General features: G+C 51.8%; 1 protein-coding gene across 1 annotated transcript in view; it reads left to right on the plus strand.

The window, feature by feature from the left end:
* Positions 1–16,877, plus strand: part of spz6 (Spaetzle domain-containing protein 6) — a 45,432-nt gene that overhangs the window by 13,494 nt on the left and 15,061 nt on the right. The window contains exon 3 of the mRNA XM_070534149.1: positions 2,039–2,206. Within this exon, the coding sequence (XP_070390250.1) occupies positions 2,039–2,206 (168 nt within the window). The remainder of the gene's footprint in view (positions 1–2,038; positions 2,207–16,877) is intronic.

Genomic DNA, 16,877 nt, shown 5'->3' on the forward strand with positions numbered 1-16,877 from the left:
TGCACCTTGACAAGGCTACGACGAAATGCAAATTTCGATTCAGGCGGACGCACAGTGTGAGAACGTACACGCAACGATGTCGCAAGCATACGGAGGCGACGTATGACGTATGTCGAGGGAACGACGGCGATGACAGTGCATGCGTGTGCACAGAAAAGTACGGCACTTGTCAAGCAACGTCATTTGGGAACTCGGTACTTCTCGTGTGGCAGTGGGACATACCCATTCCGGAACAATAGGATAGATAGGTGGCTACTTGGTAAGGTCCGTTACTAGAAAACTTAGAGCGCAAAGAGCAGCGGCCATGTACGATGCCCCCTCCAGACCTGGCAATCAAGCCACTTGCCGCCCCTGTCCAGCGAACCAGCTGCTGGATTAGCAGTATTTACTCCGAGGCTACCGGAGAAAAGCGATAGCGCCCCCCCCCCCCCCTCTCCCTTACTCTGAGGCCTCAGGTTTTGGACGCCTGGCGCCTTCCCACTGGTCCCCCCCCCCTCCCCCCCCCAAGGGCCGGCGCATCGTATTCCAGTCGTTACTTCGATTTCTACAAGGCTCATGTACACTGATGAAATTGATGTATACGTACGGTTTCGGTGTAATATCTGTTAGCGTTATGCATCTGTCTTTTTGTATTTGTTTGTTGACATGAAGCAAAGTGTGAGTGAGAAACATGTCAGCGAAGTTTTGTATACAGCTATGCATATGTATGTGCGCACGTGTTATGCTGCCTCCCTGCGGAAACAGGGATTGTAGACACGTCACGCTGTTGAAGGATAGCTTTTTTTCTACATTACCTCCGTCTGTAAATATACCGGGTGGCAAAATAAACAATTTCAAACAAACGATTTCATTTCGAAAACGATCAATAATATTTTAACTGACCTCCTCCTTCGTACCTCACCCCGCCCTGTTGGATCCATTCCCTGCGGGCGGACACGTTTTATGGTTATCTTAATAAACGTTTTCGAAACAATAACAACAACGCCGACAGACATCCCAGACGACGCGCGCTACTCTGGCGCCATCTCGTAGCCATTGTCGCCGCGCTACGTTCGTCTTCTCACGCTTCCGCCGTACCCTCCTCCGCTTATCGCCTCATGGTTCCGCTGCGCCCTCCTCGTGCCTCTTCGCTCTCGACGATTATTTCATCCCCCGCTGCGCCCCCCGTTCGCCCTCATATTTCGCTGTGCTCGTTGGCTCGGTTACGCCGAGGGACGACGCCGACGCTCGCCGCAGGAACGGGCGCCGCTGCGCTCTGAAATGGCTCAGCGGGGTGAGCCTGTTTCGCACGCAGTGCGGCCAAACCGGGCGTGCGCGCACTGCACACACCGTACATAGAGTTTCTCACTACATTACCTAGAGGGAAATCTGGCGCTGCTGCGCTGTGGTATGCATGGGAATGCCGGTATATTGTGGATTCGGATTGGCATCGTCCTCGTAGAGACAGGACGCCTTGAGGACGCGCTTGGCAAGTACCGTTCCGTCTGTCACAATGATTCATTTTCTACTAGAACAGCACGTGAAAAGCTGTTTTAGTTTTATTATTACGCGAAAACATGTTTTGTGTAACTATGAGAACTTGTTATTGTGTGTATGACTACATGTTACGTAAAAAGTATCAGCGTGCCGCTAAAGTTGGAGGACAGACGACAAGGTTCGCGCTCGCTTTGAAACAGTTCGTCGTCGGTTCTTGCTTTTCTTCGCTTGGTCATGCATTGTGGGTGAGTAAAGATGTAATATGCGTGAATGGAAACATTTCATGAAGATTTTACTTTGAGAACGCGTTATTTGCGTAGCCATATTCACGTTTTAGACGAAGCCTCTTACAACACCAGCCAACACGAGCCTCGCAGACACATATACCGTCATTCCCATGACGGCACGGTGCCCCCTTAAGAAACTCCCATAGACGGTGGCGCCAGATTACCCTCTAGGTGTTATAGTGAGAAACTCTATGCACACCTACATTTAAGCTTCGGCCACGAGCTGTGTGTACACATCGCCGGTACGGACTACCTTCTCTCTCTCGCCCCGACAGTGAGGTCATCAAGAAGAAGACCCTGGCGTTCCTGTCGGGCACGCTGCCGCTACTTCGCAAGGACCCAAACCTGCCCAAGGTGGCCAGGTTCGCCGGGAGGCCGCCGCCGGGGTTCGCTGGCAACCTGTTCGCCGTGCCACCTGGACACGTGTTCGACTACTACCACAGGTGAGTTAGCACGAAGAAGGAACATAAGCGCCTGTCCCGTTCACGTCGCTTCTTGCCGCCCTTGTCACAGCGAAGCTGTTAAGCTCTCGTTGGTCGCCGTTTTTCGTGTCGTGGTCCGTGGGAAAAATACCTGCCGACCACGGAGGTAGTGCAACACCGGGCTGCTAGAGTCGCGGCGGAGGTGAAGCAGCTAGGCTTCAAGCACTCAGCAAGGTGAAGCAGAAAGTGCGCACATTCTTTGTAATCACGCATACGACACACAGAACAGCATTCGTTCGAATAAAGAACAAGCACACAATGATTGTAATGGCATCATTGGAATCAGGCATGTGCTGGCGGGTGTCCAGCGGCTCTCCCCGACCTCGTTGAAGAATGGACACAGTGGGAGAAAAGGATTCAAAGCCCATTATTTCAGGACCAACTAAGGGCAGTCCAGAGGGCCCATGATGTCGCTTAAAGGCTTGGCCTGACAGTGCCAACGTGGGAGCGGCCCGCCTTGGCTTGAAAAGTCGAGCCTCCGGACCTCATCACAATAAAAGTTTTCACACACGCAGAAAACAAGCATCCGAAACACATAATTGATTGCAAGGCGATCCTGATAGCAATGTCAAGCACGTAGCGCTCCCCGCATACGTTTCCCGGTAAAGATTACTGTTGCGCAAGCTCGTGGAGAGTGACGTCACTGGCCTTTCGTATATAGGAGAGCCAGCCTAGCAACTGATTTCGTTGTTTTTGCAGCATGGCTGTGGGTCGGTAACGCATACTTAGGGCTCCCGAGGAGCAGCGTGAGTACGAGGAGCGGCAAGGGAAAAAAGAAAGGGCAATACGAACAGCGGCGGCTTGCTGTCAAAATTACCATTACTACCATTACTCTAAAGCAATTAGAGCATTGCGTAGCCCCCTCAGCAGTTCTACTGGTGGTTTTCAGCAGCTTCGCTGGACGTACATTTTCGCAGGGGCCGGGATGGCGAGTCAATTTTTTTTAAAAAATTTTTGACTGGAGAAGGAAACGGTACAAACCTGGGCCGAACCCGGAAGCGGTACAACATCTCGCAACGTCTTTGTAGCGATCAGCTGCGATGAAATGACGTCACGCTCCCGGCTCGTGACGCAAGGAAGAAAGTCATTAATTCATCATCATCATCATCATCATCATCATCATCAGCCTGGTTAAGCCCACTGCAGGGCAAAGGCCTCTCCCACGCTTCTCCAACAACCCCGGTCATTATTATAGTAGCCATTCATTATAGCAGTCATTAATTATAGTAGCCGAATGGAAGCAAGCACGTACTCAAGTACTCTGGCTCGTGCTATGTGCGTGCGTGACGTACGCGCCAGTGGTGCTAAAGAAGCATATAATACAGTCGAACGCCTTGGGGCCTCAGAAATCCTTCGCAATACAGGTCTCGCACCGCATAGTTCACACAAAAACTGGCACAGAGTTATTCCTTCGTCATACAGGTAATTCCGCTCCTGAGGCGTCCGTTGTAGAGGTGGCTCGACTGCAGTTGACGGGTCCATGGAAGCACGCGAGTGGTTTGTGCGTCGGACCGCTGCGCCTGATAGTGATCTTAAGAAAGGAAAGACGCTTGATTCATTTCTTTGGATCACTATCAGGTGCAGCAGTCCAACCAAAGAGAAAGAGAAAGACTAAGAGCGGACACTCCGAGAAATCTGGCCTCAGGAACTACGTCACGGCTACGTAACGAACCAATGCTCTCATCAAACGCCAGGAGACGCAGGCGCACAAAAAGGAAATGTTGTAATGAATTCTGCTCAATCGATTTACAAAATAATAATTATACACCCAAATTTGGCGTGTTTCTGATACATGAAAACAGAATTTATCGAAGACACCTTCCGTGCTTTTTGTTCTTCATTCGTACTGCCATCAACACCAATCACCATTCGTCCATCGAGAAGAAATCAACGACACCAGCGGCGTGCCAGCGGGAACGTCTCGTGAACGTCGGCTGCGGCGGTGTTCTTGTGTGTGAGAAAGGTGAGTCACGTTTTTAAGCGAAGCTTGGAGTAATTGACTTGTGAGCGCGACGAGGTTCGCTAAAAAAGCAGTTTGCGGCTCTATATGAGGCGGCTAGACGCGAACAATGCGAAAAGCATGCCCCCCCAAGAAACGCGTAGCAACAGGGCTGTACTAGCTGTACTTCCTTGCAATCCCCACCGAGAACGGCATAATCTTTGTTGGTTGCGTTCCGTGAAAATAATCAAACGACGCGAAGCTGCCATTACCTTCCACCGGTTCACGGCTGTGCACTGCACTGCGACTCGCAGCTTGTCAGACGCCATCGGTTTGCGAGGTTTGCGAGGGTAAACCGTTCTTGCCCAGCGCTGTTTGCGATAACCGCGGTATCGGCGTTCCATTGAAATAGTTCGTGTTGGCGGATTAAAAATGATCTGCTGGACAACGCTTAAGGTCAATATCATGAAGTGCACATTTCAGGAAAATTCCGGTTTCGAGAAAATTGAATTCCTAAACCGCGGTTAAATGATCGCGTCACGGTTGACGGTCTTTTCGTTGGCCCGTTCTAGAGGCTGACGAACGCTGGAAAGAACATAAAAGACGCCACGCTGATTCAGACCGAAAACGGCGTTCCGGGGACAGGCGCTACCTAAATAAAGAAAGCAGGACGTTAGGCACGCTGTAGCCAAGTTTTGCTTGCTCGTTTCCCTTATAGAGTAAGGGCTCCTGAATATTTTAACGATATTGCTTGCAAACAATGGCATGTGACATAAGCAGCGAGCATAGCTTATTGCGTTTGGTACTTTAGCGAGGTGTGTATCTACGGCGCACGGACGGACGCTGGTGTATGCGTCCGTGCGGATTGTTTATACAGAAAAGTAATGGTGGGGAAATTCACCAATGACTACTGCATGTACTTATTGCGGCGACCGTGTTGGGAAGTACTGCGCATTCTAGTAATTTTCGGTTCCTTATCATTTTTTCGTGGCCGGGACATTGCACAACGTATTGTCGCGTAGGCGTGGCGTGGCGCGCATTTGAACAAAGGCCTCGTATTTGGACGTTTCAAATGTATCTTTATCACGCTTATGTGAACTGCTATTTTGCCTACCAATATACTCCTTATACTGAGTACGTACAGGGGTGTCCAAAACTTCACAAACCGCGACGCCCTCCATGGGATTAAATAGGATGGCGGCCTGGGAACTTTTGAACACCCCTGTACGGGGTATTAACATTTATCCTTGTAAGTCTGGGTTATATGGGTCAGAGGTCAGGATGTGTCGGTGGTTTTATATTGTGACGGTTCGCTATTCATTCAAAGCGGTTTCCTGGTACAGTTATGACATGTACATATGTTTTTGGTAATTAATGAAGCGTGCACTTATTGATATTTTCAGACCGTGGTGATGCCATGCCGTCCGGCGGTCCAAGCTACGGCAGCTGCTGCTGTGTGTCGTGGTGCTTTGACAACGGCAGAACCCAGAAGAAGCCTATCTTGAGTTGGAATAAAAACATTGCGGAAACTCTGTCTCTTTGATACATATGAGCGCTTGTGCCAAAACACAGAAGACAAGCGCGATGGATAAAGCCGTAGTGAATTATGATTACCTCTATCTCCATCTGTTACAACTTAATCGAAATATGAATTGCGTCACTTCCTCAATTCACACCAAATATTGAACTAGACATAAGAGTGAATCGCTAAATCAAAGCGACAAATAAAAGCGTTGCCATTTGGGTGACGAAAAGTGGTCTGAAATGACAAGCTTCCGCGACAGCCCAACGTCGGTTACGAGGGGTAATCCAAATTTCGCGCCAGCGAAACCGAAACAGGAAGGCCAGGCCAGTTGCTCTCATCAACCGCCAGGCGCGCTAGGTTCGATTGGGCCGCGGGGGGTGTATGGGAGTGTTCGCTCTTAAAGGGACCCTGAAACGATTTTGGCGATTTTCTACAAACGTACTGAGTCGTTAGAGAAGGTTCTTCTGATCATTAATTGATGCATCTAAGTGCTCTGCGTAAAACGTGTAATTTATTATAAGGTTTTAAAAATGCACATCGCTGCCGATCGCAGCGCGCTGCTCGGCGGAATTTTAAGCCGCCCCTACCCATATGATGCAAATAACCCATATTACGTCACATGGGCGAGCTATCTGATTGGAATCCCGAAAGTTGCGTCACTACGTTCATTAAGAGGAATATTGCGGCAATCGTGCACGAAATCAACTCGAGAGACATTGAGGCAGTGCTCCTAGAAATTATTACGGGACGAAAAGAGGAACCGAGCGTGTTCCTATTAAACTTGTACAGCACTCCACAGCAGAGAAAGGTGCGATTCAGGGCCCTCTTCCGCAAAGCTATTCAGGCAGCCGGGATAAATCCCTTACTAATAGTAGGTGACTTTAATGCAGCGCATCCGGAATGGGGTTACGCTAAACAAGATCCAAAAGGCAGGCAGCTATGGGAGGATGCGCACGAGCTAGGACTCACCCTACACACGGACCCTAGCTGTCCGACCAGGGTGGGTAACAGCGTGTGCGCAGACACCTCCCCTGACCTGACCTTCTCAAAAAATATGACAGATCTGAATTGGAAAAACTCGGAGCTCAATTTCGGAAGTGATCATTTCATTCTGGCCTCGATCCTTAAAAAAGGGGTGAAGACGCGTCGTGTGCGTCAACCGAGGATCACCGAATGGGGATTATTTAGGGAGAAACGAGAGAAAGCTGCCATAGGGAAAATCACAAACATAGAGAAGTGGACGGAGGTCATCGCGCGTCACGTTGAAGAGGCAACCAAGACGATTGAAGGGGACGATGCCCCGGAAATAATGGATAGCAAACTGCTTCACATGTGGGAGGCAAAACGCGGTATGGAGCGCAGACTAAAGAAGCAAAAATGGAACCGTAATCTTAGAAGGCGGATTGCTAGACATAACAAAGAAATTGAAAATTACGCGATTAAATTATGCGAACAGAATTGGTGCAGCAGATGCGACGAGATGGAGAGGGGCATGAGCCTTTCCAAAACGTGGGGTCTGCTGAGACACCTATTAGATCCGACCAATTCGAAAACCCTATCGGGAATTATATTATCAAAAGCCAGGCACGCGTATGAGGGTACAGACGCGGAATTTATGGACAAACTGATCACCATGTACATTGGCGATACGCTTAGCACCCCCCTCCCGGAATATGACGGAGCCCCCGATGAGGAGCTCGACGCAACCATCACGGAGGCGGAGGTCAGGGCAGTAATATTGGGACTAAAAACCAAATCAGCCCCGGGCCCTGACGGGATAACAAACAAAATTCTAAGAAATCTGGACGATGCCTCCATCAGCGCTCTGACGGAGTACATGCAAGAAATTTGGACTAAAGGCCACTTGCCACGCCAATGGAAGATGGCAAACGTGATCCTAATTCCAAAGCCGGGCAAACCCCCTAAACTAGAAAATCTAAGACCCATTTCCCTAACCTCATGCATGGGGAAATTGATGGAGCGCGTAGTCCAGACCAGACTGACGCACTTTATGGAGCAGAACGATCTGTGGCCGCACGAGATCATCGGCTTCCGACCGGGCTTGTGTACGCAGGACGTGATGCTCCGACTAAAACATGACATCATTGACTCACGTTCTAGAGACGCCAAGGTAATCCTCGGCCTGGACTTGACAAAGGCTTTTGATAATGTTAAACACGAAGCGATACTCCGCGGTCTCCAAGAAATCGGGGTAGGCGCGCGAACATTCGACTATGTAAAGGACTTTCTGTCAGACAGAACTGCCTGCATGAAGTTCCAAGATATTGAATCTCCAACACTGAAATTAGGAAGCAGGGGCACGCCGCAAGGCTCAGTTCTTTCCCCGTTCCTCTTCAATGTGGCGATGAGGGGCCTCCCCGAAGCTCTGAGAAACATACAGGGACTAAATTTCAGTATTTATGCGGATGACATCACCCTCTGGACCAATCAGGGGAGCGGTGCTAGCATCGAGGAGCGCCTGCAGGCGGCGGCGGATACTGTCGTGCACTATGCTGCCGGTAGGGGTCTGTCGTGCTCACCGCAAAAATCGGAGCTATTCGTCTACAACCCAAAGTCGCTCCGGTGCAAGCGTAGCTGGGAATTTGACATTAAAATAGAGGGGAAACCAGTCCCAAAGGTTAACCAAATCAGAATCCTAGGACTTTTCATACAGGAAAACGGATATAATGATGGGACAATCAAAAATCTAGAGGGCTTTGCCACGCAAGCACTTGGCATATTTAGAAGGGTCGCGCTGAAAGGACGAGGCCTGAAGGAAAGAAGCTTGCTTAAACTAACCCAAGCATACGTAATAAGCCGCGTGTGCTATGCCACGCCTTTCTTAAACATCAGGTCAGAGGAGAGGAGGAAACTCGACTCGCTCATTCGACGGTGCATAAAGAGGGCCTTAGGCTTACCAATTACCACCTCCACAGAAAAACTCCTCTCTATGGGAGTGCACAATACCTGGGACGAAATAGCGGAGGCTGTCAGAATTTCGCAGCTTGAAAGATTAAGCCGAACGACCACGGGCAGAGCTATTCTCGATATGGTAGGCCTGCAAACAGACAGGGGACTACGAGGCAAGACAAACATCCCGCTGGACTGCCGAGAAAATATAATCATTCCTCCCCTCCCTCGTAACATGCATCCCATATTCCACACGGAGAGGAGGGAAAAAAGAGCAGAAGCACTAATCAAACGCTTTGATTCAATGAACAGCAAGTCAGTTGCGTACGTGGACGCGGCAAGTGGCAAGTCGGGTGCGGCGGTCGCCTCGGTGGTCGACGGCCGAGGTGCCCCCGTATCGGCCGCCACCATTAGAAGCCGCAACTCGGAAACGGCTGAAGAAGTTGCGATAGCGCTCGCTTGCGTGGGAACGGAAGCAAATTTCATAATTAGCGATAGCAAAACGGCCATCTGGAATTTTGGAAAGGGCAGGATTTCGCCCGAAGCGGCAAGGGTTCTGGCCAGTAGACGGCTGAACAGAAAAATTAGCCTAATTTGGACCCCTGCACACACGTCCGTTCCTGGCAACGAGGCGGCCCACGAGTTAGCCCGAGCTCTCTACTTCCGGGTGGCTGTGGAACCGCCCGACTGCCGGAACATGGACGAGCGTGTGCAAAATTATACGGAGATTGTCGAAAATTATCGGCTACGCAGGAGACTGGTGCCACCACCGGATAAAAGTCTAAACAATAGAGAGGCAGTCGCATGGCGGCGCCTGCAAGCTGGGAACTTCGTAAACCCGGTCTGGGCATACTATGTTATGCATGACAGAGAAACCGATAAGTGCAAACACTGTGGGGCGAGAGGGACCCTCGATCACATAATCTGGGAATGCGCTAGCTCACCAGGGGCTAAAGCAAACATAAATTGTAGAGAGGCCTGGGAAGCCCTGCTGCGGAGCGAGGACCCTACTCCACAGCAACACGCCATCCGCCTGGCGGAAGAAGCCGCGAAGAGTCAAGACCTCTTTGCTTGCTTCTAATCGCGGAGGTTCCGGCCCCCGTCCCCAAGGCCTGTGTGCCGGGGACGGGGAGTAGGGGCCTCCTTATCCGGCGGTACAATAAAGTTGCTATCATCATCATCATCTATCTGATTGGATGACCAGGGCGCGTGGTCGATAATTTTTCCAACTTTATGGTGAACAAATGATGCTCGTAATAGTTGGAATGTTAGTTACTTTGTTTTTGTAAAAAGAAAATAACTTAAAGAGAATACACAAGAATAGTTTTTTAGTACACTTCAGCACTTCCGGCACACAGCAAGTGTCGTCTGCTTGTGTTACAACGTACTCCATTTTGACGAGAGCTCCGTGGTCAGAGTCGGTCTCAGTCTTTTCGCGAGCACTATGATTCGACTTTGTTGCCTTGTGGACTGCAAACCTAGGGACCTGCAAACCGCGAGTCCAGTATTAGGGCAAACGCAAGCGCAAGGGGACAGGGTCTGGCCGCTTGACTGTGCCGGGATGAGCCACGAGATGAGCAGAAGGGCAAATGTGAACGGTCTGCATGGTGCAGCCACCTGGTGGCACAGAGCTCAACCATACACAGTAGCAGCAACGAAGTGTACTCTTTGCTGCTGGTGTGTATTTTTCGCAGGAGTGTAATCATCAACGCGTTGATTTATAAATGTTTAAAATGCTTTACACTTGGTTAGAGCAATATTAGCGCTTTGTTTGACTGGTTAAGCGCTGCGCCAGCAAGTGTCTGGACCGTGCAGACCGATCAGGGTGCTCACGTACGTCTACGCTAAAGTTCCTTCATCAGCTTGAGTTTATGCCTCCAGTCATTTGCCGAAATGACCAGCTTGCATGTTTTTAGCGGAGTACCGGACACGTTCGGCGCTACGACAGAATGCTCGCAACGCACGCTGCTTCGATAGCTCTCGGTCGACGGCCAAGCGGCTAGCGGAGAGGTGTCGCGCGGGATGGGGCGTGCTCCTAAACAACCGGAAGTGAGCGATGTGACGTCGCATCGTGACGATGAACCAGTGAAGGCGGAGCTTAGCGCCGCTCGCTCGGCGAGCGAGTTGAGGAGGAAAAGCATAGCTAGGGAGGAGGGTAACTTCTAATCGCTTGCAGCTCCATTAATACGTAACGCTTCACTTAAATTGTGGTGCGAATGTTCTACTTAAGCTGTACCCTACGCGCCTACAAAATTTGTCCGAACCGTTTCAGGGGCCCTTTAACTTTTTTTCTTTCTCTATGGTCCAACGCTCTTAACCATTCGCGTGCTTCGCAATCAGGGCGAGATCCCGCTATGTATGTATGCATATTCGCCCACCTGGAACTGTCAATGGAGCCGAAGAACGAACGTGCAAGCCTCCATCTTATCGCTCAAGACCACCACGGTTACCCTGGCAATTTTTCTAGGCTTCTGAAAAATACCTTTTATTAACACCAATTAACGAAAAAATATGAAAAATCTTCGTTGATCATTTCGGTAGCAGCGAAAGTCTCTTAGCTCAGTATCACCAATTCAAAGCCCTAAAAGAGCACAATCGCGATGTTGTGGGTCAAATTTGATAAGAACGCGCTGTCCGAGACAAAACAGAAAAAAGAAATTTTTAGGACGCTTAAGCTTCGCTTTTAAGAGTGGAACGCGATAGCATTCGAAGACCCCTGACTGTTTCTCACGCTTCCCGGCAACCATAGTTTCGCACTATATTACCTAGAGGGAAATCTGGCGCTGCTGCGCTGTGGTATGCATGGGAATGCCGGTATATTGCGACTTCGGATTGGCATCGTTCTCGAAGAGCCATTCAAGCACCGTTCCGTTTGTCACAATGACTCATTTTCTACTAAAACTGCACGTAAAAAGCTGTTTTAGCTTTTTATTACACAAAAACATGTTTTGTTTAACTATGAGAACTTCTTATTGCATGTACGATTATATGATACGTAGAAAGTATCAGCGGGCCGCTAAAGTTGGAGGACAGACGACAATTTTCGCGCTCGCTTTGAGACAGTTTGTCGTCTGTTCTTGCTTTTCTTCGCTTGGTCCTGCATTGTAGGTGAGTAAAGAGGTAATATGCGTGAATAAAAACATATTGTGAAGATTTTGCTTTAAGAACGTATTATTTTTGTAGCCATATCCACGTTTTAGACGAAGCCTCTTGCAACACCAGCCAACGCAAGCCTCGCAGACACATATACCGTCATTCCCATGACGGCACGGTGCCCCCTTAAGAAATTCCCATAGACGGTGGCGCCAGATTTCTCTCTAAGGGTTCTAGTGGGAAACTCTATGCCCGAAACTGCAGCATATGTAACCGCAACGTTTACGAGGAAGCGCTGGCTGCCAACGCTGCGCACCAAGGCAAGATTTCTGGTAGAAACGCGGCCTCTTGCGTGGGCCGATCTCCCGTTATTGTTCCGCACTTTTAATATCTCGGTCTGAGGAGATCCAACATGAAATATATGCGCTGTCGGCGTTTCTTTTTTATGCGAAGCATATTACGAGAGCTCAACCCAGCTCCTCAGGCGCGGCGGTGTCGCCTTCAATACCACGTGAGTGAGTGAGTGAAGGAACATTTATTGTAGGTCCGGCGAGGACGCGAACTCGTCGCGCACCCGGCTAGTCCCACGTCGGGACCGGCAGGTCTAGCCCACCGGCCCGGTCGCGGGCACGCCGGACAGCCAGGATTTGCTGTTCCAGAGCGGGGCTACGCAGAAGCGAGTCCCACTCCTCCTTGATGAACTTAGGGTAGGTCGACCCGCACTCCCACAGCATGTGCGCTAGAGTAGAGGTCTGCCCGCAGGAGGGGCAGGCGTCGTCGCGATACACGTCCGGGTAAGCCTCGTGGAGAACGGACAGACACGGATACGTACTAGTCTGCAGAAGCCTAAGAGAAACGGCTTGCGCCCTATTCAACCTGGGGTGAGGGGGTGGAAAGACCCTTCTAGACATGTAGAAGAATTTAATAATCTCGTTATGAGTAGCGGGAGCATCCCTGTGGCCGTAGGGAGGAGGGGAGTCGGTGCTTCTTGCAGAGGAAGCGCGGTCGGTGAGGTCACGCGCAGCCTCGTGAGCAGACTCATTCAGGTTCTGGGGAGCACCCTCGACCGACCCTACGTGAGCTGGAAACCAGTGGATTGAATGATGCGTGAGAGCATATCGATTCGAGTTGCTAAGAAGACGAGCAGCTTGCTTGGCGATGCAACCCTTCAGAAAAGCCCTAACTGCCGTTTTGGAATCGCTATATATCTCGGACCCACGACCGTCTAGCAGGGCGAGGGCGATGGCGGCTTGCTCGGCGACTCCGGGGTCTGAAGTGCGAATGGAGTCGCAATTAGAAATCTTGCCGCTGGAGTCGACCACAACGATGGCAAAGGTCTTCCCATCGCTGTACTTCGCGGCGTCGACGAAGCTTGCTCTAATGTCTCGTTGCTTTATCTGTTTGAGGATGGCTGCTGCTCTGGCCTTGCGTCTGCCCTCGTTATGGACGGGATGGACGTTTCGGGGCACAGGGGCCACTTCGAACTTGTCTCGAATGCACCTAGGGATCGGGGTACTGACCATCGGGAATCCCGCAGGGTGGTAACCCAACTCTTCGAGGATGTGTTTACCTGCCGCTGTGGTGCTCAGGCGAGTGAGTTGCGCACGTTCTTGGGCCTCGGCAATCTCCTCGGCAGTGTTATGCACCCCCAGCTTGAGGAGATCCTCGGTATGGGTCCTGATGGGTAGCCCGAGAGCCCTCTTGACCACTTTGCGGATGAGAGCGTTGAGCTTGTCTCGCTCCGCTCTGAGCCAGTTGTGCATAGAAATTGTGTACGTAAAGTGACATAGCACGAAAGCATTGATAAGCCTGAGGAGATTGTTTTCCTTCATTCCTCGGTGCCGGTTTGCTATTCTGCGAACGAGGCGGAAAGCGTTGTCCGTCTTTGCGATGATCTTGCGGAGAGCCGTTCCGTTCCCGCCGTTGAATTCGACAAACATGCCGAGGACCCGAATAACGTCGACCCTGGGTATCACCCCCCCGTCACAAGTACGAAGACTGATGCTGCTTTCGGAAACTGGCTTCCAATCTTTGGGTCTGCCTCCCTTCTCTTTTCTGTAAAGCAGAAGCTCCGACTTGGCGGGGGAGCATCGAAGTCCGGTGGGGCGGAGATACTCCTCGATCACATCGATCGCCTCCTGCATGGATTCTTCGACTCTGCCCTCGCAGCCGCCGGGGCACCATAAGGTGATGTCGTCGGCGTATATGGTGTGCTTGACGCCCTCTACGCGTGCCAACCTCTCGGAAAGACCAATCATACAGATGTTGAACAGGGTGGGTGAGATGACGGCGCCCTGAGGAGTGCCTCGCCCTCCGAGGGGCACATCGTTGGAGCGGAAGTCCCCAATGCGAAGCTTGGCTTTCCTGTCCGTTAGGAAAGAGCTGACGTAGCTATGGAATCTGTAACCGAGACCCAGGTCTGAAATGGTCTTTACGATGAAGCTGTGGAGCACGTTGTCGAAAGCTTTCTCGAGGTCCAGACCGAGCAAAGCCTTGACGTCTCTGGAACGGCCATCCACAATCTGATGCTTTATTAGCTTCATTGCATCCTGCGTCGAGAGTCCGGCGCGGAAGCCGGTCATGTTGTAGGTGTAAACCTCGTTGTCTTCGAGGTACCCGTTGACCCTGTTGAGGACGACGCGCTCCATGACCTTGCCGACGCAGGAGGTTAGAGAAATCGGCCTGAGGTTCTCGATGTTCGGGGCCTTGCCGGGCTTGGGAATGAGCACCGTACAGGCCATCTTCCACTCTGCAGGAACAACGCCGCTATTCCAGCACTCGTTGATTTTGTCGGTCAGGAAGACGATCGACGTGTCCTCGAGGTTTCTCAACATTCTGTTGGTGACTCCGTCTGGACCAGGCGCAGACTTGCGGTTGAGTGCGAAGATGGCCTGTCTGACCTCGGCAACGGAGAAGTCTTCGTCGAGCTCGGGGCGTGGAGGGCCTCGGTAGTCCGGGAGTTGGGTCACTGGATCTCCATCGCGACAGACGGGCAAGTACTTCTGTACGAGTTTTGAGACGAGCTCATCAACCGTGTGAGACCTGGTGGCTTCGTGAAGGGCCCGGGCCAACGTATGCCGCTGATTTGACTTTGAACCGCTTTCGTCGAGAAGGTGCTTCAGCATACCCCAGGATTTGCCGTTGCGCATCTGTCCGTCGACGGATTCGCAGAGCTCGTCCCACTGCTGCTGGCATAGCGCCTTGCAGTGTTCATCGATGACCTTGTTGAGCTCTGAGATCTTTTTTCGGAGTCTGCGATTGAGCCTTAGGCCCTTCCATCGGCGCAGCAGGGCGTTTTTGGCCTCGATCAGGTGGGCAAGTCTGCTGTCCATCCGCTCGACGTCGAGATCGGTTTCTACTTTCTTGGTAGCCGCGGAAGCGTCGTTCCGGACGCCTTCGCACCATTCTTCGAGGGTGGCGGGTGCCCTGTCTTTGCCGGGTTCTTCGCGAATCTTGCGAAAGCGGTCCCAATCGATGAACGTGAATTCCTTGATCCTACTCCGAGACACCTTGAAGTTGGTCTCGAGAATGTAGTGGTCGCTGCCGAACTCCATGGCGGTGTTCTCCCAGCCCACGTCCTCAACGTTCCTGACGAACGCGAGGTCGGGTGTCGAGTCCCGGGTGACGGAGTTGCCGATGCGCGTAGGAAAATTCTTGTCAGTGACCAGAGTGAGGTCCATCTCGTTGGCGTCTTGCCACAGGTTGCGCCCCTTGGTAGTGTCGTAGACGTAACCCCAGATGCCGTACGGTGCGTTGAAGTCACCGACGACGACTAAGGGTCGAGGGCCGGCCAAGTCGGTCGCTTTCTTGAGGATGGTCTTGAACTGCTGGCGCGAGTCCCTGGGGCTGCTGTAGATATTGAGGACGAACACGCTATTTCTGCGCTGATTCTGCTGTGGTACGTTGAGCAGGATCTCAACCATGACGTATTCAATTCTACCACTTGCCAGCTTGAGGTCGTGGGTGAGATGAGTCAGCCTTTTATCAATCAAGGTGCAAATCCCTCGCCCCCCGGGCAGGCCCGACACGGCCCTGTAGCCCTGGAGCGAGGCGGCGGAGACTAATGTTTCCTGGAGAGCAATGATTTGAGGTTTGACAGCGAAAGACCTGAAGAACTGCTGCAGAGGGGCTTTTTTGTTAGAATACCCCCTGCAGTTCCATTGCCAAATGCGAAAACTCTCTTTGGACCTATCCATTATGGCGGACCGGATGGACTACCACCTAATGGGGCAGTTAGGGCTGTGCAAAGACTGGGGCCTCCTGTCGCCGCCCTGGTTGGATATTGAAGTCTAGCTTCCTTTAGTATGGCGGGAGCGGTGAGCGGTTGGACGACGGAGGCGGATGAAGCCATTCGCGCCTCAATGGCATCTATGCGATCAGTGAGAGCTCCGAGGCCCCTGTTGGGGTCTCCGAGTGCAACCTGAATTTGACGAACGTTATCGGTGAGACAACTGACGCTAGCAGTGACCTGTCTGAGGCCATCTGCCAGCCCAATGAGAGTTTGCTTAATCTCGCTGACTTCTGCGGACAACGCTCCCGATTCACCTGTTTGTTTTACTACTGCTCTGCGTTTGGTGGACGTCGCAGTACCGTCTACTGGGGCTGGGATTGGAGTCTCTGTGGCCCTGCCTGGCGCACCGTTATCCGGCACATTCGAAACGAGTTTCCGAATCTCTGCCATTTCGTTAACTAGCCTCTTGATCGTGCTCTTGAGATCGTCGTTCTCTTTGCGTAAGCGAGTGACTTCCGCGTCCCTAGCTCGCTCTTGGTGTTGGTCGGTACGAGGTGCCTGAACAGCTCCTACATTGGCACCGGGCTTGGGACGTCCCAGATCGGCCCAAAGGAGGGTCGGCTGCTTCCCCAAATATGTGGAGGCGGGCTGAGGTCCAGATGCTGGCTGGGTTCTGCAACCCGGGCCGCCCCTGGAACCGGATCTGGATCTGGATCGGACTCGGGATCTTGACATCGACCTGGCCCTGGAGGCGGAGTGGCTCCTGATGTGACCCCTGGAGCGGCCACGAGACCTGGATCTCCCCCTGGACCGGGAGCGGCTGCGACCGTGTTGGCGTTCACGCGATGCTTGCCGGGCTTGATTCGCGCCTTCCATGGGCGGGAAATGTTCGGCGTTGAGGGCGCGGGAGCGTTCCCCCCGTCTGCGTCTGACG

Source organism: Dermacentor albipictus, chromosome 2 (assembly GCF_038994185.2).
Source record: "Dermacentor albipictus isolate Rhodes 1998 colony chromosome 2, USDA_Dalb.pri_finalv2, whole genome shotgun sequence".
Classification (NCBI taxonomy): domain Eukaryota; kingdom Metazoa; phylum Arthropoda; class Arachnida; order Ixodida; family Ixodidae; genus Dermacentor; species Dermacentor albipictus.